General features: G+C 43.3%; 2 protein-coding genes across 2 annotated transcripts in view; both read right to left on the minus strand.

The window, feature by feature from the left end:
* SLC39A9 (solute carrier family 39 member 9) overlaps positions 1-23,870 on the minus strand; it is a 223,257-nt gene that overhangs the window by 62,467 nt on the left and 136,920 nt on the right. The window lies entirely within an intron of this gene.
* The window catches only part of GALNT16 (polypeptide N-acetylgalactosaminyltransferase 16), a 170,911-nt gene that overhangs the window by 5,951 nt on the left and 141,090 nt on the right, over positions 1-23,870 (minus strand). The window contains exons 6-14 of the mRNA XM_056851413.1: positions 22,863-22,984; positions 19,597-19,684; positions 17,132-17,216; positions 14,691-14,794; positions 12,017-12,143; positions 7,617-7,709; positions 5,301-5,384; positions 4,165-4,306; positions 108-224 (exon numbers count right to left, since the gene is read on the minus strand). Coding sequence (XP_056707391.1) covers positions 108-224; positions 4,165-4,306; positions 5,301-5,384; positions 7,617-7,709; positions 12,017-12,143; positions 14,691-14,794; positions 17,132-17,216; positions 19,597-19,684; positions 22,863-22,984 — 962 coding nt within the window. The remainder of the gene's footprint in view (positions 1-107; positions 225-4,164; positions 4,307-5,300; positions 5,385-7,616; positions 7,710-12,016; positions 12,144-14,690; positions 14,795-17,131; positions 17,217-19,596; positions 19,685-22,862; positions 22,985-23,870) is intronic.

Consider the following 23,870-nt stretch of genomic DNA (forward strand, 5'->3'; position numbering starts at 1 on the left):
CCCCACAGACCAGGAGCTGCATTCCGAATATCACTTTTAAAATATGCTATTGTGACACTAAGGCAGCAGAATAAAACATCAGGGTTGGTCTTAAGGTAGTGCAGTACCTGTCTGCCGTCTTTCTGATTGCATGCCTCGATTGTGATCTGCGACCCAGTGGAGAAGGAGGTGATTGAAAGACACTTGTCTTGCTGCCTGATTAAAGGGTCACTGAATATCCACTCCTTTGGGGTAGCAGAAGAAAAGAACAGAGTTCAGTGCATGGTTAGAAATACAAAATGTCCTTCTTCAACAATTAATGCTGAATCAATATTTGTTTGCTTATTTTAAAGAATAAATACAATCTTTGATTGCCAGGACTGAAAGCTTCCCCATTTAGGTTTTGAACGCTGATTCCCCTCAACTCCTCATTCCTGGCTATCTCTTAGTGCTCACCTTCCTCCCCCCTTCCTGCCTTCTCTACCATCCATCCATCTGTCCATCTCTTTCTTTTTCTGCTATTGGTTTGTTCATTTGGGGCTGTAATATTAAAACATCAATCAATACGAAATATAAAGTAATGTATTTTTGCCACCTACATTTCTCCACTTGATGGATTTTGGGCATACGTGTGCCTGTGATCACATTACTCTAGAAATTAAAGGACTACAGTGTGGACACCTCCACTGACAGTGTTCCATCTCACAGGACACAGGAGGACATCCACTGAGATTTCTATAATCATAGTACTTGTAGGCAAAACTATGATCATGTAAATCATTGTGAAATCTAATCATTGGCTTCTGGTTTACAATGCGTGGTACAATGCCCGGTACTTTCTCCATGTGAAAACATACCCCGCTCCTATAGAAAATGACTGTAGGAGTCAGCACTTTGGCCAAATGCATTGGCATATACTGGCACAATTTGTTATATGAAGTCCAGGGCTTGCCATGGGCATAGTGGGGGGGGGGCTAGTCCCCAGGCACGCGGCACCTGCCTCCACTTTCAAGCTAATCAATAAGAGTCTGGAGGTGAGGGCTCAGCTGCTAGGACATGTAAGGCTACATAGCGTCTAGTTAAAGGAAACACACTGGCACATTGCTCAGGCTGTGTGAAGTGGAAAAGCATGCTTACTGAAGGCTCTGGCTCAACCAAACATTCTACTTCTGCTGCACAAAAATGCTTACTTGTGTTGATACTCCTCCTCGTGGCCGGTCTCACTTTGAAAGGAATGTAGCACAGTATCCCATACATATGCAGTGCTTGCACACTAGTGCTCTGTCCCCCAGGGTCACAGATGACTGGCATACAAGAGATGCATGTGTATGAGAAGGTGCATGCAATAAGCATCTGTATAAAACATCTAAACAGGATCATGCTTTTCATGTGGCTGGTGTCATGAACAAACTGGCCTTTGGATATTTTTGAATGTTGATTTTTCAGTGGAAAAAAAATCTAAAGCCTAAAGGAGGGAAACTTCAGACGTCTCCATGCAAGAAACGCAGGACTGGAGCCTCTTAATGTAACAATTGGTGCAAGGAAGAGGGGCCGTGGCTCAGTGGTAGAGCATCTACTTGACATGCAGAAAGTCCCAGGTTCAACCCCCAGCATCTCCAGTTAAAGGGACTAGGCAAGTTGGTGATGTGAAAGACTGAGACTCTGGAGAGTCACTGCCGGTCTGAGTAGACAATATTGACTTTGATGGACTAAGGGTCTGATTCAGTGTAAGGCAGCTTCATGTGTTCATGTGTTCAAGGAGACTTTCCTCATACTCCCCAGTGCAACGTGTCACTTCCAGTGGAGTTCATCAAAGGAAGGCTACTTGCACTGAAGGAAGGCTCCACCAGTACAGCAGTGGATTCATTGGATCTAGCCCCTTGTACATGTTAAGGACACTAATTAAGTGTTGAAATAGAGCAAAATGTGCACCAGGTTTGTGAAATACCAAGCTCAGGATGTAAAAACACCTCCAAAACATGCTAGCCTGCCTCCTACGCTGCAATTTGACCAAGGATTTCAAGCCATCCTCACCCACCATTGGCACAGGCTGCACTAGAAGAGATCCAGGTTCATGCCTCTCTACAACAGGTAACTGTTTCTACTTGTTTTACATAATAGGGAAATTCATCAACCAGTTTCTAAAACATGCAGCCGCTGTTGTCTGTGATGGCAAAACAGGCCATTTATCATTACGGGATACAGCATACACAACCACACTCTTACAAAACAGAACGCCAGAGAGTAAACCCACTTCATTGATTTATCCTCCCACCTAATCACTACCCTTCCCAACAGACAATTAATGTTTGCCTTCTTTACTGGGAGAATTCCCAGGACAGAGATACAGTTCAATGAATTTCAGCAATTTCAAACTATGGCAAAATGGCACAGCAAGTCAAATCAAACAGCTTGTTGGACTGCTGTCTGCAAACTCGTTCCAGACCATTAGCAGATGTGAACGGGCAGTTGCTGGCATCTGATATCCTACTGTGACCTTTGTTTACCCAAGCTGCTTCTTTGCAACATGACAGCGTCTGAATGAGGAATGCTCAGACAAGTTCTTCAGCTGAGATAAATGCATCAAAAACCACAGGAGGATTTTGTCAGTTTAGATCAGTGCATAGCACTGACCCAGACATTGCAGAACTACTGTGAAAGCTCAGAGAGGAAGCGGCTACTATGTTAGAGCATTTTCCACCGTATTTTTAGTAAAGAGATTTGTCAGGATGTGTGGAGCTCGCATACATCTAGGAGAGCAACTTCTCCATAACTTCATTTCAATACTAAGTTCTAAGGTAAAATTCTATAGGTTAAAACAACCGAGACTGGCAGCTTCCTAAAGACTTCCATGAATCTGATGCTACATGTGGGCTCATGCACTCAGAAGCTTAAGCCATAATAAACTTGTTAGTCTTTAAATTGCCATGAGACTCTGTTATTTTGGTTGCAACAGACATGACTATCCTGTGGAATTTATCATTGAGAGTACCTGTGCAACCCTGTCTAGGAAGACTTGTACCTATATTACCTGCAACGGCATATGAAATAAAACTAACTTTCAAATATTAAACAGATCTGGTAAAAAAGCTAACAGGACAATAGTATGCATTATTTCCACAAAAAATGAATCTGGTTGATTGGGAAACACTAGGGCATTTCCATACAAGAAAAAAACTGATTGTAGATGATCACCATTACATCCGCTAGAATCTCTCTAGAGTTCATATGCTAGGAAACCATGGCCAGCTGTAGTTCCATGCTTGAATGTGCAATGAAATACGCTTGTGTGCAACCAAACATGGGGACTTGAACAAAGATTTCATGCACTTTCCTCCATGGAAGCATATTCTGCAATGGAAAAGTATACTGTGGGAAACAGTACTGAGACAAACGCATATTACGAGCCTTCTAAATGCTGATCCCAGGACCAAACAACCCCTTCTTGCTAAACCACTGCCCCACCTCACCTGCTACCTATAGACTTCTGGAGCTCCTGGGATAGGGCAGAATTCTGAATATACCATACTCAGACAGGATCTGCCCTTGCTCTTCTGGCTCTATTGACTCATTAGCCCATGCCCTTTTGGAATGCCCTTTTACGAGGAACTTCGATTGCACTATACTTCCCCCTTTTTAACATACAAATCCAATGCCTCTGTGACTGACCTAATGCCTTTTTTACTAAGCGATAGGGACCCCAAGGCTACATTGTCAGTGGCAAGATTTGTTTCAGTCCTTATATCCCTCCAACACTAGATATATGCTCCTCAAGATCAATTGATCAAGGAGCTTCTAAGCAATAAAAGGAAAGGAGCTCCTGGGATTGGTTCCAGTTATCTTCATTGTCTCCAAAATCAGTTCCAACAGCTGGGGCATATATGCAGGCAGTACTAAGCTCAAGGTCAGCAGAGGCTGAGCAGCTGTCATTCAAGGCAAGGGCAACCCAATCTTACGATGGTTTGCTGTGGATGTGCTCTACCAACAATGGCCAATCAAGAAGCTGGGAAGATGAGATAAGGTTTAGTCAATCCTATCTCTCTCCAGCTTGAAGGAAGCACTGAGGTGAGGTCTGGTGAGGCCTATCTACAGGCCTATTGAGATCCACATACCTCAGGTGGACACACTCATTTTTCTCAGTAAAGAACAGGACAGAACAAAGGGTGAGACCTCTAGTTACTTCACCTGAGTGGCAGCAGGATTGTTCACCGTCCCTTTACAGCTTCCAACTCCTGCTAGAGAGTTTCCTGCTGTGTCTTGTCCCTGAGACTCCAAGCAATTTACTCCTTGTTTGATGATCCCAGGAATCAATTCCTTTTCTGGGATCCTGTAAGACCAAAAAGAAAGGCAAACAAAACCCCCAAACTATCAACACTGACCCTACAAAGTTTATCAGGAAGGGGATAAAAAGCATCATTGATAAAACTATTCACACACCACAGAACTGCTATCCCCCATCTGGAGTGAAAGACAGTACTAGATCTGGGTCCAAGGGAGGGGGGAAGAATTTTGACAATCTTGCCATCTGCTGAAATCACTGAGGAGTTAGGAAGAGAAAGGCTATTGGGGAGTGAGATAGTTCCATTAAATTTATACACTTTGTGCAAACATAACCTCAGTTGTTTGCTTTTCTTTGGCACCAAACCATATAAGAACCTCTCTTTTTCCTTCAAGGTGTACTGTGCCTTTTACTTAAACTGCTGCTGTTCTAGTTCTTCAGACTACGGAGAATCGTATAACATATTTACTCAGTGATATTACTTAGTCACCCCAGCAACTATCCTTGACCTTTTCAAATTATTAGGCAAAAGCTTTCAGAATTAAAACCAATTCATTCTAATAAGAATTAATTATAATCCCCTTTATACCGCTACAGCTATTTCTCAAGACATATTTTCATCTCTTTTCCCACTGATAAAACACCCACTTCTATTATTCCCTCAGTGGGTACATATTTTTTGCCTTCCAGAATACCTCAGAAGAGGAAACTATAATTCTCATAGTTCTAATCTTTCACTCTTCAGAAATTTGATTTCAATCCACCCTGCTTTTCATTTACTTCCTCTTCCCATAAAAACTCTAGGATAGTCCCAGACTGCTAAGGATGAAGGAATATTTGGTTTAAATGTAGACCTGGGTCGGGGTGGTGGGGCTGGGGAAGATGGAGAGATGCACTTTTCTGAAAGGACCTCCAATTTATCTTGTCTTCAAGATGCCACAGGCATATTTTCCTTCTTGGAAAAGTACCACCACTTTCCTTTCTCCCTCAGCATTAACATATGCATCCTGCAGTTTTGTTTGAGACTTAAAGAACTACTCACTTGAGCTCCGGGTAGACATTCTCCAAGTACCACTGGAAGGATTTACAGTTCAGTTTCCTGCGCTGCTCCACTCGGTCTGCAATGCTGGAAGGAATGCATGTTGTCATGAACATGAAAGGAAAATATTTCATGATACGCATGTGGGTAAATATGGCTTGCAAGCATTCGTTTCTGCCCGGTGCAGGAGTGAGAAAGTTATTCAGCTATAGTGGATATCCAGCTCAGTCAGGCTCCTCTTCCTCCCCTCCCTATTTCTCTCTCCCTCTCTTTCTCTGAGCCACTGCCACCACCAAACCAATTTAGGGGTTCACCTTACCTGTGGGTTTGAGCTTTGAGCTGCTTTGCTGCTTAAGGGCAGTGCACTGGGTTTCTGTTTCCCTCTCCTTTTGTACTTGCTACTGAGGGGACCAACATGCTTATCTGAGCACTCTGGGGGAGGTGGGTTTAACCATTGTCCCTCCCCTTTCTGCTCCTGGGACACACGGACTTATCAGGGGCTTAACATGGATCACGGCAATTAGACTAACCACATTAAAAATAAAATGGAGCATAATAAAAAAATTAAAAGGGCATACCACATCTGTAAACACAACAGACTGAGCAAGGATAAAAGAAAAGGTGATAAAGCACAATCCTCTAATCCCTAACTCTATACATACCCCTACAGATTATAACAAGGGATAGGTCGTATAAATCTTGCAGTTGCAAGCAGTTAGAAATAATGTATTACCTAGGCTTCAGTATTTAGGGGTCTCCCCTGGACCATGTTCTCATAGCTACTTTCTGGAGTCACGAGGAATTCCTTCCTCTTCCTTGATGTGTGTAAAAATGGTGCTGAATAGAAAGTTCTTCCATGTGTTCAGGGGTTTTATTTTCTGCCTCAATCCACCCTCCTCAGCAGACTCTCTCTTCCTTTCTGCAGGAATGTCCACTCTACACTTTGGCCTCCTGAAGCTCTGCTACTTAGGTGTGACTATGGCTTAGGGGGCACTGTGGCTGGGGTCTTCTGCATTCCTATGGTACTGGGTGGATCTGTGTTTGGGTGGATCTGCCCTTGATAGACCTTGACAGATTCAGTACAGAGCAGCTTTATGTATATATCCTTATTGGTGATAAAAATGCAAAATGCAGTCTGTTCCCAAAAAGAGGGTGATGATTGTCTTGCTCTACGATAGATAATTTGAGAAGGGACAGTTGTTGACGTTCCTGTTTGTTAACTTCACATTAATCTCTCAGGAGGGCTAATGCCGTGCTTGATGTCTCTGTTGCCTCAGGAGAGCTACTGCTGTTTTTGTAAAGCTGTGTTCTGCCATTTGGGAGCATTCCGAGCTCTAGAGCACCTAAACACCCCCCCATCAAAGTAGTTGTGCTCCCATCCATTCAGAAAAGATGATCATGTAAGAGCAGATCACACAGATGTCTGCTATCAAACTCAGACAACCAACCACAAAAAGGATGGCTAAACATAATGTGTTGAATCTTATGCTTTGCTAATGGCACAGCCTCCTGTCATCAGAAGGCTCCTTGCTCTGACAGAAGAGGATACTTTCACTCAATTCCTTCTCCTCACTTCAGTCCCACAGGAACTCTTTTGTCATTTTGGGCATGAGGCTCATCTGATTCCCCGCTAACAGCATTGTCTTTTGAGGTGCTACAGGAGGGGAAAGGCAGGGAAACCTCACTCACCACAAGCACCTTCCGCTTGTGGTTTGTAGAGCCCATTCCTTTGTTGCTGTAAACTTACACAAAGTTTATTTATTTATTTGAAATATTTATATCCTGCCTTATTTTGTTGGACTGAAGGCAACCAACAGTGCAACCAAAATAATAATAATGGAGGGATAGAAAATAAAAGTCCATTAGCGAATGAAAAACAAACAAACAAATAGATTTGAGAACACAAACATTAAAAAGCATCAGATTACAAAGAGCCCCAGCAGGAAAATGTAGGATACGACTTCCTTTATTAAAATGACACAAATTAAAAGCAAGCATAGACTAATCTGTTGTGTGGGAGGCAGTCTAAATTGACAGCCCTCCACAATTTATCTAGTACATTTTTATCCTACTTTTCCTCCACGAAGGTCGGAGTAGCACACATTGTTCTGCTTGTCCCATTTTATCCTCACAATAATCCTGTGGGGTGGGTTAGGCTGAAACAGAGTCACTGGCCCAAGGCCACCCAGTGAGCTTCACGGAAGAGCAGGGATTTATACAAGGTCTCCCAGATCCTACTCTGACACTCTAACCATTACACCGCACTGTCTTTCAACAGTGGCTTCCAAGAATGGCCACTTCCTGGTTTGGGACGCTTACCTTCCAAACGACTTTCCAATGGCAGATGGTCGGGCCTCATAATAGTACTGCTTGTATTCATCCATCCACACTTCTGCTGTACGTTTGGTATTTCTGCAGGTAGAACAGCATCATTAAGACACTGTATCCTTGCAGCACAGCTTGTCATGACATGGAGTTAGGGTATGTCACACAGAATTCTCCACCCTCTTCGTTTGACCTGCTATCACTAAACTGGGAAACTCAGAAAGAAATCTCCTCAAAAGCAGAAACTAGTTGGTGTTGGATTTCTCGCATCATTTGCAGCAAAATACAGCCAAACAATTGGATCCAATGGAGCATTTCCATAGACAGAAGGATTCTATACATGGAACGTCACATTCTTGCCTCCCACTGCATTATATTGCCCTTACTTCCAAAACATCAACAGTAACTAGGTTCTGTACCTTTAAAAGATTCCAATCCTCTCAATGACTGCACAGATTTTTGTACCCTTTCCTGCCTTGGGGTTTGCAATTACTGCAGGAAATATGTTTTTACACTAAGGGCCAAATAAGACATGACGGTGGCATGCCCAGATGCAGAACCGGGTCTTCCTACAGAGCAGCAGGGTGGGATCATTTAAAAGCACAGCATGGGCAGGTGACAGGGACTGAACCCTTCCCCATCCATCTGGTCTTTAGCCATTTTCTCTCCTGCTGAAGTTTTAAGTTGGGTCCTGCTGCTGTCATTCTAAGTCGCATCCTAAAGACAGTTCTCCTAAATTCTGCCAAGTCAGAAATAACACTTCTGTTCTTCCTGAATCAAAATTGAATGGGGGTGTGGTGTGGGGTGTGCAGCAATGGATAAACTGTGTAGAGGGCCAAGTTCCCATCCCAGTCCTACAATATTTGTCTGATATTTCTTCCCACAGTGTAGATATGCTCTGAAAGCCAAATGACACATTATACACAAAAGTGTGTACAGAAATCCTGACAGCGGCTTCTTCTCAGGAAAAACAGTTTTGGGAGGGGTTATCTGAAAAGAAGCCATAGAGGCATGGAGCTGCAACAGAAAAGCTGCCCGTGGGGAAAAGATTAAGCACCCCTTCCCTGCTGTTATCTTTCTTTTCTTTTTTTGGTCCAAACTGATGCCACTTTTCTTGAGAAGCAGCCACTAGGATTTTTTAACACATGTGTCTGCATGTGATGGGTTGGACCCAGCACAGTGTTTCCACAGGGGCAAGGACTTCCATCCATAAAGCACAACTTTTGCAGCTTCCCTCACTTGTGGCAGCCCAAAATGCCTCCTGAAATCTTGCTCCTGAGGGAGAGGGCAACCCTAGGAAAAGGATTTTGGAGAACATTTTGGGCTGCTTGGGGACCCTGAAGGTCATACTCTGCGGGCAGAATCCTTGTGCCCATGGAAACTCTTTGCTGGACCCACCTCAAAATGTAGTCTTACTTTCAATTGCCTTTATTGCAATAGGTTCACTAGCTTTTAAAATACCCCTTTGATAGGGAATGCAGTCAGTTGCCTTTGTTAAAAGGCTGGCGCAGCCCTGTGACACATCTAGAAGATGTCTCTGCTGTCGTCTCTTAACCCTCTTGCACGTTTGGGGGCCACAGGGGATGCAAAATATGTAAAACTGCCTTTGATGTGCCATCACGTTTCATATTAAGGCTAAGGAGGTTCTCTGAGCTCTATCCCAATTGGGATTTATTCTCTCGTCACGCTTTGATTTTTTGCTACAGTGATCTTCTGTGGAACTTCAAGAAGCAGAACCCAAGGAGAAAAGGTAGAATAATGCCCAGTTCACACACGCATTGTTTTTAAACCCCATGAGTGTACACTTCTGCAAACTCTACACTGAAGGATCCAAAGAAAAGTACACCCATGAGTGGCAACACAGAAGCAAAAAGAATTAAAAAGAGACCCTTTCTAAATATGTACCTTGTATGCTGCAAAAACCAAAATATATGTTTTTTGGCACACACAGCTAAGTTTGAAGAGGTTTATTATTATTTTTTGTCTGTTTCTATGTTGTAGAGGAACACAACTGTGCTTTTCAGCCACAGAAACAAAAATATCAGAACCCCCTTCAAAATTAGTCTTTGTGTGCTAAAATATAAAATAACTGAAAATTAGTTTACAGCATACCAAGAGCTAATTCCGAGGGGGTGTGAAGCATTTATTTTGCTTTTCTCCTGCAGAAGAATGCAAATTGAACTACTCACTGGAAGTCCCATAGCTCAGGATTCAGCCTGATTCAATAATGAAATCTGATCTAATAAGGTTTAGTAATCATGCTTACTCCATATATTTTTCTACAGTAATAGAATCTTTTGTTCTCTGCTGTTCTCGCCCACCCCTGTTGTGGGTGTATTCTTAATTTGGGAGTTTTACTTACAATGATCTTGTGATCAGTTTGGCCCCTTGCAAAGTGAACGGGGAAAAAATAAAACCCAATTGGGGGTTTAAATAACCTTAACTATGGTGACATTCTTGCTGAGCAGCAGATGAGCAGCAGGTGGATATTTCCCACCTTTTTCCCCAGCACCCTTGAGGCCTCTGAAAAGTTGATGTTATAAGTTGCAGGAGTTTCACGAACAAAATGCCACGGAGCACAGGGGGCTGCAGTGAAGTGGGGTAATTGGATGACATTGCCTCCACTTCTCTCTTCTGCCAAAAAGATACCCTTGTATCAGCAGAAACTCTGCCTGTGGAGAAAAAGGAAGAATGATGCCAATTTCCCTTTCCTTGCTATAGACTATTCCATGATGTCCAATGTAATTTTATCCACAGGCTCCTGAATCTCCCTGCATTCACTTTTTGGAGGTCTCAGTAGGTTGCTAGGGAAAGGGAGGCAGGGAAGATCCACATAAGACACCATTGAACAGCTACTTCATGTTTCAAGACTAGAGGTTAACTTTTGAGAAATAAAATTTTATTCATAACTTCAGATGGTTTCTAGTTTAGTTTAGTTTTCTTAAAGGGTTGAGTAGGGCTTGAATGGAAGCTGAGCAGAGTTGGTACTTGGATAGCACACCATCATGGCAGACTGTGCAGAGGAAGGCAATGGCAAACCACCTCTGCTGCTCAATTGCCTTGAAAGCCCCTTTCTGGGGTTGCCATAAGTTGGTTGTGACTTGACAGCACATATGTATGTACGTGAGGCTGGAATCAGACATTATGGGGAAGATGTGGCTGTCACTTAAAACATCAGGCCTGTGGATCCTCACCCCCATACTACCAACTTCCCTACCCTTACGACTTCATTAGTGTATATATGTGAAGTAAGGAAACGTGCAGTTTGGCAACATACATCCAGTCATGTGAAACATGTGATGTTAACAGGTGGAAAGAGGAGGAGATGCAAGATCTGCTGCTTTGGGCAACAGCCATGACTTTCCCATAATGTCTACTTCCAGTCAAAGGTATCAGTGTTCTAGCAAATTCTGTGTAGAAATTAACACTGAATTATCAGAGGCTACAAATACTGTTTCTATATAGTCATGCAAGGAGAGAAGGTGGCATGGTTTAGCCCGATCTTGTCAGATCTCAGAGGCTATTCAGGGTCAGTGCTTGGAAGGGAAACCACCAAGGAAGACTTGGCAGAGGGAGGCACTGACAGACCACCTCTGCTTTTCACTTGCCTTGAAAGCCCCTTGCTAGGGTCGCCATAAGTCGGTTGTGACTTGATGGCACTTCACATACGCACACAGTCATACTCCAGACCGGCAAAAAATTAAGTTTTCCATTACATAGGAATCCACTGCAAAATATATCTTGGATCTTGCCTAAAATTTCCACGGAGAAAGGATTTCCGTAAGTTCCATGCTTCCCCTTGCCCACCGCAACCTGAAATGCACCCCAAATGGCTGTTCCTGGGGAACAGGGGACCTCCAGGTATAGCTTGGGGGGAGCTGAAGGGCTGCTGTGGGAGGGAGGAATTGGTCAAAATCACTCCCTTTCACATGTGGAACTTTTAGATGGGATGCAAGCCATTATTTTCAATAAACTCCTCTTTAATTGGGGAAATGTGACTCACTATACTGCATTAGTAAAGTACTTTCCCTAAGAACAGAATCATTAAATGAGCAGCACCCTTAAGTCTCAAAGTACAGTTCCTACTGAAATGACCGTGTACTTTATAATATTGTTTCCTGACCATTCCAGAAACATTGACAAGAAGTCAGAATATATAAAAACAACAGGAAAGAAGGCAACTGGTTTGGTCAGGAATCCCAAATAGAATGCATAAAGTCCTAGATTCACACTGAAGCTCCTGTGTGAAGAAAAACTTGACAAATATATCAAGGACTTGTCTTCCATACCATTTCTTTCTCTAGGGAAGGTTCCATACTGCAGCCACAACTAAATGTTTCTGCATACCACCCTCCTATTTTCTGAATTGAGGTCAAGGAATAACCCATGCCTACTTGATATAAGTCAGTGCGTTGCCCTCGGGAAAGTCATAGGGGTGGCGTTTCCTGAAAACATGGCCCACACGGCTGCAGGGAACGATCTCCAAGCTGCCTCCACACATCCAAACTCTGAAGGAAAGCTCTAGAAAAGATCCACAGAGTTATAAAAATAAAGCAAGAAAGCCAAGGATTTTATCCAACCCCCTCTCCCAATAGTCTAAGACAGGGGTCCCCAACCTTTTTTGAACCTGTGGGTACGTTTGGAATTCTGTCACAGCATGGTGGGTGCAGCGACAAAATGGCTGCCACAAAATGGCTGCCGCAAGAGGCAGAGCCAGCCACAAAATGATGGCCACAGCTTAACATCAGTATCACAGTGTAGATCCTTGTGCTGTGGTGGCAGCTGCTGCCAAAGCACATTTTTAAAAAATCTGTGCAGCCAATCAGATCTCCAATAGTCAATCAGAAGCCTTGCTGGGCAAAGGTTCTACCTGGCCCTGTGCACTTCCTAAAAACACTTGGCGGGCGCCAGAAAAGGTGTTAGTGGGTACATGGCACCCACTGACACCATGTTGGGGACCCCTAGTCTATAGGCTTGCCAACCTCCAGGTACTAGCTGGAGATCGCCTGCTATTACAACTGATCTCCAGCCAATAGAGATCAGTTCACCTGAAGAAAATGGCCACTTTGGCAATTGGACTCTATGGCATTGAAGTCCTTCCCCTTCCAAAGCCCCACCCTCCTTAGGCTCCACCCCAAAAACCTCCCACTGGTGATGAAGAGGGACCTCGCAACCCTACTAGTCTAAGGTATTATATCTCAGTTATTTTGCTTCCCTTTTCAGTTTGCACAGGCAAAAAACATGGACAAGGGCAAGAACAGGTAAAGTAATAGAAAGAGAGAATTTGGTAGTATTGTGTTGATGGCTTTCTCTGAGATGAAAAAATCCTGCCCTTCCTTTAACTGGTTCCCCCTTCCTAGTCCCTCAAATCAGATTACTGTAGATTAATCTTGTCTTTTTAAATGAATCTTAGAGACAAAGCGCATGCTATGTGAGAGAGCGATACCAAAATCACCAGATTTTCTTTATGACTAAAGTACAGTGTTGAGGGGAGGAGTACATTGAATTGGGGTTGAAGCACTGGGGAAAGGTGGCAACCCCTTCCACCCACACCATTTCCTCTGATAAAAACCCCCATCTTCCCAAGCCTGCAATTCACTGTGTGTGGAGGGGATGGTGGAGACAGGAGCTTCAACACAGGTACAGTCAGAGATCCTCTGTGTTATAAATGTTGTTTGAGCTTTTCTGAAAGTTGTCAAAACATATGACATTATCCACTCATAACGGATTTCATCTGTCTACAAGACTTACCAACAAAAGGAAATTATTCTGGTGTAAACAGTAGAGTTTTAAAGGAATCGGGATGGGCAAAAAGTCTAAAGTGGAAACTGAAACTATTAGAGAAGATTTTCAAAATAAAATTAAAGGACTCAATTTCAAGGAGTGAATGAATTTGTGTGAGAGAGTATAATGGGAAATACGTAGGTAGAGTTCTCATAGACATGCATGAAAAATGATTCCGTATGTAAAACATCATGAAGCTCCAAAACAAACATTTCAGCCACATCCATCAGTGATATCAAGGAATTGTCAAAGTATTAAGTGAATTCTGGAAAGGCATGTAGTTCATATTAACATTGTTTAAGAGGATGTCTGCACTGGTCAGTTTTCAGGTTTCTTCAAAAATAATTGTATTTCAACAGTGCTTGTGCAACCCACATTATTCATGGAGCAGGTTTTGGGATTAATTTTTTTTTAATGTGCGAAGTCGGTAGTTTTCAATAGATCATATCCTGGAACTGTATACTTTAATAATCTCACTTCAGAACCCCAAACGGTGTTATTTATTTAGCAAGCATTTTCCTAAAGCAAAATTTGGCCCATATTAATTAAACACACACACACACAATCTTCCAGAGGTTTTGCGGCCTTGAAGGGGAAATCCACTTTTCTGTTATGGATCAGACAATCACTGGTCCTTTGATGTTCAAAAGCTCATTTGAATCACTGAAGAAAGGTGACCTTGCCAAGCAAGGTATACAGGCTCTGCAAACCTGCAGGCTAAATATCAGGAAAGAAGAAATAAAATAGACCCCTCTCCTCCCCACACAACTTTCAGTGCATTCTTCCCATATCAGAATGTTAGCCCCCTTCAAAGCCCCAAGATCCTTTTAATTTTCCAATCCTCCTGACACCTTCTCTTCTCCCAGCAACCACACCCTCACCAAAACTTCTATTTTTTACAGTAGACTTATCTACAATTAATGTAAGCATTGTGAAATCCATAGTCTGTTTGTGTAACAATTAACCTAACTTACAACTTCCAAGATTTCCCTATTCAGACAAATATGCCCCCAAAGGGTACACACACACATGCAAGCCAATAATAATATAGATCTTGCCAAGGATTTGTCTAGCAATTTGTATAACAATATTGACATATACATAGATCTGCACAGTGATGGCAGGAAACTGATCTTATCAAACTGAAAGTAGTTTTTGAATGAGGGCCAGACCTCCAAACCGCAACCAGGAGAAAAGATATGTTTGCCTGACCAGGAGCTGCAAGAATGATTTGTAAAAGACTGATGAGAGGAGCAGGGAATATAAATCAAGGCAGCAACTCACCAAAATTCTCCCCTCCCCAGATGTCCATCTGAGTGTCATATTTTCCCAGATGGTTAAACCAAGACTTATTGATCACAAAGATGCCTCCAGCTATGACAGGTGTTCTGGGGGAAACAACGGGGGAAAGATCACACCCCTAATGTTAGTAAAATACTTTATACTCAAATGAAAATTTTGCACTGATACAAAATAACATTCTAGTATTCTCTCTACAGTGATTTAGAAATAATAGCCATTAGACCTCAGAAATTCTTACAAGTGCTGGTGCGTATATAACAGGAGTGATTTCTTAACCAAGCTTAGGAGCCCCAAAGAAAACAGCAGGATCTTACAGCTCTTCCCCTCCATCTTGCTCCTCTCCCTGGTGTGAACTTCCTCTTCTCTGACAGGCCTTGGCTGCAGTAACATTGGCATCAAACGGATAAGGTAAGCCAGGCTTATATTCAACCAGGGTTTGCTAAAAGAGCTTCTAAAACAGTTTTAGAATCCTGGTTATTGAAGGAACTTGTTTAGGCTTAAATGCCATTAATCATAGAAACAGAGTTGGAAGGGACTTCCAGGGTCATCTAGTTCAACCCCCTGCACAATACAGGACATTCACAACTACCTCCCCCCCCCCAACACACCCCCAGGGACCCCTACTTCATGCTCAGAAGATGGCAAAAAACAAACAAACCACCCTCCAGGATCCCTGGCCAATCTGGCCTGGAGGAAAATTGCTACCTGATACCAAAGCGTTGATTGACATTTCATAGAATGTATGTGTCAATGTGCCACTTAACTCTGGTTAGAAAAAATGGGGGAATTCATGCCAAAGGTACGGAAGAGAAGGAGCACAGCCTCACTGGAGCCCTTAACCACAGTGACCAGTTATACATGCATTAGCCCTAGGTCACATTATCTGGTTTTTCATTGCTTCTTTTGCGCCCATCTTTACCCTCTAGTTCCTAGCTGAGAAGCTGGGGAAGTGTCCCAGGGAAGAGGGCTTGTATGGGACTGGTAAATTTCCCCCCAGGACACAAAACTCACTGCTCCAGTCCTAGCCATCCATGAGTACCAGCAGGGTCTGTAACAGGCTAATATACCTTCATGTTTGGATTGCAGAGACTGAAAACACTGCACCCCAGCACTGCACAATGTGGTGAAGTGGTTAGAATACTGGAGCCCGTCAGTCCAGGGGGACCCAGGCTCACATCCCCACTTGCCATGATACTCATTGGGGTGACTTTGGCTTGGTCATTCTCTCTCAGCTTAACCTACCTCACAGGGTTGTTATGAATATAAAACAGATGAGGGGAAAACCCCATATGCCATTCTGAACTCCTTAAAAGAAGGGTAAGATACCTGGATAGCTCAGGCTAGCCGCCTGGTCGGCCACTGTGTGAACAGAATACTGGATTTGATGGGTCTTGGTCTGATCCAGCATGGCTGTTCTTATGATCTTGTCAGATGTCAGAAGCTAAGCAGGGCCAACCCTGATTTGGATGGAATACCAGGGTTGTGACACAGAGGCAGGCAGTGGCAAACCACCTCTGAACGTCTCTTGCCTTGAAAACCCCAGCAGGGGTCGCCATAAGTCAAATGTGACTTGATGGCAAAAAGAGAGAGAGATAAAAATGCATAAATAAAAAATCCAGGCAGTCTAGACAAGCCCTGCATAAAGTATTGTTAACTGCACACCCTTCACAATTTGGCTAGATTTGGGGCCTTCATCTGCAATACATCATCTTGAAACAGGCAATTAGTATTATAACACAATGGCAAACCATTCCTAAAATGAGGACAGTGACACTTCCCCTACTTCACAACAGGGGATGGGGGTGCATGTTCATTGCTGTCGGAGAAACCAATACACTATACAATGCATATTAGAGCAGTGCAGGCCACTCAAGCTAACAAATTGAGTTGCAAGTATTTGTCAGGAATATTAAAACTCTTCAGGGAACAATACATATCGATTAACTGTAGCTCTTAAATGAACCGCACATGACTTCTGAACACTTCCATGGAAACATCAATGAATGGAGCAGCTCCTTCACCAGACAAGTTCTTCCGCGCAAAGAGGAGAAGGAGGAGGAGAAGAAGAAGAGTTGGTTTTTATATGCTGACTTTCTCTATCACTTAAGGGAGAATCAAACCGGCTTATAATCACTTTCCCTGTCCCTCCCCACAACAGACACCCTGTGAGGTAGGTGGGGCTGAGAGAACTCTAAGAGAGCTGTGACTAGCCCAAGGTCACCCAGCTGGCTTCATGTGGAGGAGTGGGGAAACCAACCCAGTTCACCAGATTAGCATCCGCCGCTCATGTGGAGGAGTGGGGAATCAAACCTGGTTCTCCAGATTAGAGTCCACCACTCCAAACCACCGCTCTTAACCACTACACCAAGCTGGCTGGCATATTGCACACACGCTGGCTGGAATATTGCACACACAAAGTTTACCTTATGGACTGGGTAGGGTCTGTTCTAGACAACTTTTGCTCAATAGGGATCTGCTCCCACTTAAAATGAAGGCTCCAGTCAAACCCTAAAATACAGAACAGGGTAGAACAAGGAAATATGTTTGCAGATGCTCATAATCCCAGAAAAACCAGCAACAAGAGATTCTCTGTGATTTAAAACTCAGCAACGCATGCTCCCTCTCTCCTTTTGGGATTTGTCAGGAAGACCCCTCAAGTTGCACAGATATGAATAATATTACCATGCACAGCTTACCATTAGATGGTGGCGATTCTGTTTTCGCACGTGTGATCTGAAAGCAGCAAAATCTCTCTATATAACAGCAACATGCAGACATGCAGCTTGGCCTTAAGGTATCCCTACAGATGCACCCTCTGTTCCCCAGCAATATTTGTCTGTGCTCAATTACATTCCAGATCTTCCAGTGTGTGTTCCCAGAGCGAAATGCAATAATTAGTGTTTCAGCCTTCCACTCCGCCTGTCCTATGCCTCATTGGCTGCCAAAGTTATGAGATGTTAATCAGCACTCTCAGTGGGATGACATGTATTTCCATGAACAAAGTCTCTCTGTTTGCTGTAATTGCCCTTTCCCCGTGCAGATCACATAAAATGCTGCCTGATTTACAACATTTGCAAACTGGGTAGATCCTGTGGGATGGAGGTGGATGCACAAGGGATCTACAGGACTGAAAGAGAGGGAACACTGAGCCTTGTACTTGCATACTGGAAGTGAGAGTAATAAGTACAACAGGGCTCCAAAGATTAGAAAAGGGTGGTTTCCACATGGGGACAGGGCTTCTATGGTTTCCCCAGCAGCAATGGAGCTTCCACATGACAGGTTTTCTTGCCTGATTTCCCCAGCAGTGGCCATCCCTTCATGTTCACAATTGGGCCTTTTCCAATCATTTTAAATCAGCAACTGCTTATTAATATATCAACATTATAACAATCTGAGTATCAGGTTTTCCGAATTGTCAGCTTTCATTTCTTAAAGTTCCTGATTTCTGTTCAATTAGTAGAGCTCCACTCAATAGTATTTTGGATTCATTCTCATTTTTCAGTGTCCCTGTTCCAGAAGAGCAACTATTAACCTGCCACAGCTAAAAAGAAAAATGGGAAGCATTTATATTATTTAAGTGGATGGGTTGCCAGTTCCATATGGTCATACTGAACAGTAATCTAGTAAAATTGAAATGCAGAGCCTATTTGAAAGGGGCATCTTACACACAACTGCACCTTTCATAGGAGGCCGATAAAGCTGGCATGAACATTAACCATATCATGAGGATCTCACATTTGGTCTCAACACTCAACAATTGTACTCATGGAGCTCTCAAAGGAGCTCCATGAGTACAATTATACTGCATTGGAATCCACAGCACTTAGGTAACATATGACATGGGGCCATGGCTCAATGGTAGAGCCTCTGCTTTGCACACAGAAGGTCCTGGGTTTAATCCCTGGCAGCATCTCCAGTTGACAGGTGAAAGCCATTGCCAGCCAAGGTAGATATTGATTTTGATAGACCAAGGGACTACTTCAGTGTAAGGCAACTTCAGGTATTCATGTGACCTGGCCCTAACAACCTGTAGCAAAAATCATAGACTCATAGAGTTGGAAGGGACCACCAAGGTCATCTTGCCCAACCCCCTACACAATGCAGGAAATTCACAACTACCTCCCCCACACACCACCAGTGACCCCTACTCCATGCCCAGAAGATGGCCAAGATGCCCTCCCTCTCATGAACTGCCTAAGGTCATAGAATCTAATGCATGCGGTAGACAGCACAAGTAACAGACATACATTTCTAAGCACAGACAAAATAGAGGAAGTTAGCTGAACAAGGTAAACAAAAGGACGCATCCTGACAGCAGAGATGCAATTAATAATCCAACTCAACTGACATCAAGAACATAATGGAAAGCAAAGACCTGTTGGTAACACCCTATTGAATGCCACTAAATAGGAAGCTTAAAAATCCACATTTTTGACTAGAATAAATGCTATAAATTTAGCAAAATTCTATCAACTTAAATTGTTTTATATAACTTACAAGTTGTTTTTAATGTTTTGAGGTTGTTTTGCAGAATTTAGATCTTTATGTCATTTAGCAAGAACTAGGAAATGTACACAAAATTATAGAAAACTGTGTAAGAAATTAGAGGTGTTGATTTATAGGGCTAGGATCACCAGGAGAGGAATTGATAAGTAAAGGTTTCCCATCCCCTGCCAATGTATTTCTACATTTCCTCAAAAACTATGAATGCACAAACATACACACACACACACACACACACATGCACACACACACACAACACGTAGGTAAAATAACAGCTTTTCAGGCATGTTTTACAACAGGGATCAAAAGGAACCAGTTATGTCGAGGTAATGCTAAGAGAAAGAAACAGCCCTTTCTTAAGGTTTTATCTATTGGCTGTACGTACCTCCCCTTAAATCTGCTGATGCCGCTAAGTAGGCAAAATTGTCCAAGCTTATCACATCAATGATAGGACTCACCACCCGAGTATAATCCTGAAAGAATGGGGAAGAAAGAGGGGGAAAAAATTAGAATTCAGGGGGAAGGTGTGGAGATTAAGCTTCAGGAAATCAGAGACCATGAGATTTATGCACATGGCAGAATGGGAAAAACATTTGCATACCGCATTGCATCCCTTTGTTACCTCCTGGCTTCCTTCTGCTAAGAAATAATCTATGGCTTTTGCATATAAGATTGAAACCAGTTGTTGTTTTGCAGGAGTGATACAAACAATGGGACTCATTCAATTTTTGGAAGATGAGGGAGATTCATAATACAACAGCTACTGCAACATGCCAGCTCTGTTTTCTAGTCACATACACAGGACAGAATTTCAAAGGGTTATAGAGTGACTATCAGATGGTGCTGCTATGCTTTGATTTCCTTTGGTCATTCTAAGAAAGCCACTGATGGACTACAGTCGTGAAGGGAAATTGCTTCTTCCGAGGAAAGCTATTTCCCTTTCCTTTTCCTCTCGAGAACTTAAAAAACAAAAAACCAACTCCCACTTTGGTACTTCAGCCGTTTGCCTGTTTTAAAATCGTTTTCCTGGCATCGTTTTCCTCACAATGTTCAGTGATGTCTGCCTGCTCAAGTAGTCCGCAGTAATTGTTCCAGTTAATCATCTTCTAGGAAAATCTCTCTTTCCAACTGGGCTAACTGCTTCAGAAGGTGTGTCCAGGCCAGATGTTTTCCCAGGGATATGTCCTGAGAACAGCTGGTGAAGTTTACATCATATCCCACGTGGGATCTCTAATTAGAACGTTAATTCTTTGTCACTGCAAAGTCTCCATTAAAGAAGTACTCCCTTCCTGGGAAATAGTTCTGGTGAGAAAGCCAATATTCCCGTCAGAAGACAGCTGTCACTGGTAAGGCTGCTACTTAAAACAGCCATCTAGGGTGCATACTTACAAGTAGAGCCATCCATAGCTCGGCAGCCCAGTAAGACACTTCGAGCGACAGCTACTTCTAGTCCAGTCAGTTTCACTTGTAATGCGGGGAGGAAGCTGCCATTACCCACGTTTAAGATCGCAGTCAGTTTGCTGTTTGCAAGCGTGGTTTCCAGCCTACCACATTGTGACAGGTTAAAGTCTTCTTCTGTCAGCAGACCTACTTGTAAGTAATCATTTCAAACTGCTGCCTATCTTGGCAGGCTGGAAACTGGCTTACAAGGAATTCATGAGCTGCTCTTTGCATGTTCAGGTTTCAAAGAGCAACAAGTAACACAAATTGAGGAGAGGAGAAAAAGGGAGATTACTTCTTGTCCCAGAAACAGTTTTGGAGGGGAGGTTAATTTGGACACAACCCACTGAAGAAGCGATTAACAGTCTGGAGGCTTGCTTATCTTGGGAGATGCTTGGTAGGATTATAAAAGACAAAAAGGTGAGCAAAAGGACAATAAGCTGGTTTCCATCGAAGTCAGTGTGACGCCAACAAATCTGTCATCTTTCATGTTTAGGCAATACATATCTATGGGCCAGAGACAATAGTCAGAGCTGGCGTCGACAACCTCCAGATCTAAGTGCCAACTGGCATGATATGCCAAACACAATAAACTTCAGAAACTGTGGCCCTGAAAATTGTGTGCGAGAGAGCTGTCCAAGGAAGGGAAGCTGTCGCACTTCCCCACCCCACCCCAGTTCCTTAGCAGAGGGATTGCTTCTTAACCCTGAATACTGAGATATTGACACAAAGATAAAGAGATGATCAGAGATTTCTAAGGCTATCTCTAGACTGCAAACTTGCGCTGCTTTAACTGCCATGGGTTATAGCTTTCTCCAAAGAATCTTTGGGGGTACAGTGTTGGGGAAGGTTCTGAGAATAGTTTCTTCTGTAAAGTTATTCCAGTATCTCTGCACAGGTTGAGTCCAGGGCCTCCACCCTGCATCTTATGTCATGTGTGACTGGTGGTTCTTCTCAATTCCCATGTCCTCAGTGCTTGATTCAGATCCCAACTGTGGTGTGCATGGATAAGGGGCTTCAGCCTTCCCCCTCCCACACACACACTGTTTTTCTCAATACACAGTGGTCCTGGGGGTGCACTATTTGGTCTACCAGGGAAACACATACACTTGTGGGTTTCCCAAACAGACCAAATAGTGCTCTCCTACCCAAGATTGATTCAGGTAAGGGAATGGGGAGGAAGGCAGAAGCCTCTCCTCCATGCATGCTGCAGCTTGATCCAAATCAATCACAGGAATTTGGGACAGCTTGCAAGTCATGGGTGACTGCTATATGGGACACACAGGGTGGGACACTGGACCCAACCACCGTACTCTGTAATGTGTGAAGAGACCCACCTTACTCTGTAATGTGTCTTCTGGACATGGAGTGGGGGTCACTGGGGGTGTAGGGGGGAGGTAGTTGTGAGTTTCCTGCATTGTGCAGGGGGTTGGACTAGATGACCCTGGTGATCCCTTCCAACTCTATGATTCTACCTCATCCCAACCATCTACTAACAATAGACTCCAGGGAAAAGTTGGACCCAGCTCCAAACAGCAGGGCTAGGTTTCACCTCTGCTGCCGAGCTGCTGAGGCATATCCCTTGTTGTGTCAGGGCAGTCATTGCCAGGAGCAATGTTTTATGAACAAATATAAAAGGAAAGGTTTATGGGCTACTGAAAGGGAGGGTTTATTGAGCAGAAGCTTTTAAGTCTCCAGCGCCAAGGTTTTACCTTCTTCTTGGCACTCAGCTGTATGCGTAATTTGCATTCTCCCACTTGTCTCGAGGCCCAGTTAACTACCCAGGATCTTTCTTCTAAGAAGGAGACAGCAGGCCTTCAAGACAGCAGGGAAATCCTCCTTCCCCACTCAGCTCTGTCACGGCAGATTTTTCAGCGGTGTTGTCACATCTCCTCTCTGACCCTCTTGGCACATGCAGGAAAAGTTGCTAACTCAGCTCTACACCCCAGGTGCATGACATTTTCCAAGCTCACTCCACACAGTAAAAGATTCCACAACTGAAGTAGGAGATTTCCCCTCTTGGGATATATTTTGGAGGACATGAGGGGAGTAACAGCCACAGATGTGAGCAGAAATTCAGCACAAAGAAAAAGGGGATTGCAAAACCTCATTTCTACTTGCAGTGGTGTACCTCATGACCAGAGGTGCTATGCACAGTGCGCAAAGCAGTGTTTGCCAGCCAGTGGAAGGAGGGAAAGGACACCTGCTCACCTCTTTCACTCTTTGAAGCATAGGCTGCAGCCATTCACTGTTCACCTCACAGTGGCTGTCCAAGAAGGTCAGAATCTCAGCTGTCGCTGTATCGGCCCCTCGCACACGAGACCGGATGAGCCCTGAAAGGGGGGTTGAGACAAATGGAGAAAGAAGGATAGTGCACAAGGACAGGATTCAATTATTTAGCGGAAGAGAGAAAAGAACACTCTTGCTAAACTAAGAGAAACCAAATGCGCATGTAGACCAGTGCCTGCTGCAACTCACATTTTTTATTTGATCCTTCATTTTGAGCAGGAGATGAGATAATCCATCTAGTGCCGATCCCATTGTCATGGGCAGATATCTAAGAAGTGAAGGCTGGCCTTATGGGTCTTACTTTCATCCATAGTAATCATCAAGCTATTGGGTCTTTTCCCCTTCTTTAGGTTAATTTAATTTTTTGTTATTCCTAGGACATCCCCAAACTATAACCTACCTTGTTTACGGGTGACCTAGCTTTCCTTTGCTGCTTTCATGATTAACACATGCCCTTCACTTCACTATTGGATATAATTATAATTGTACAATTACTATAAAATATATATTTTATGACTTATTTCATGCATTACTGCTTTTTGCTTTGAATTTTTTTAAAGGTGGATGATAGCTATTCTATATAAATAAACAAATAATTTGTGTGTGGGACTAAAGTACCATTTAAAGTGAATAAGCCAAGTGCAGACTTCTGGAGGAGTAGATAAGGACGATGGTTGAAACAGTCCATTTCCAGGATTTCCAAGTACATTTTTAAAAGCCTGATAATACTTCACCTCCCTTAACTTGAACCACTGCCCATGTGTGGTCAGCACAGATTTCTCACTTAAGAAGTGAACTACAGTCTAGATGCCCATTCAACAGACATCAGCACTACACTGACCCATGCTAATACAGACAAGCCCCACGGAGTCTGACAGGAGAGGACCTTAGCAGGGTCTAACCAGCACTGAAAGGGTGATGCGATAGTTT

This window comes from Euleptes europaea, chromosome 6, assembly GCF_029931775.1.
Source record: "Euleptes europaea isolate rEulEur1 chromosome 6, rEulEur1.hap1, whole genome shotgun sequence".
In the NCBI taxonomy this organism is placed as follows: Eukaryota; Metazoa; Chordata; class Lepidosauria; order Squamata; family Sphaerodactylidae; genus Euleptes; species Euleptes europaea.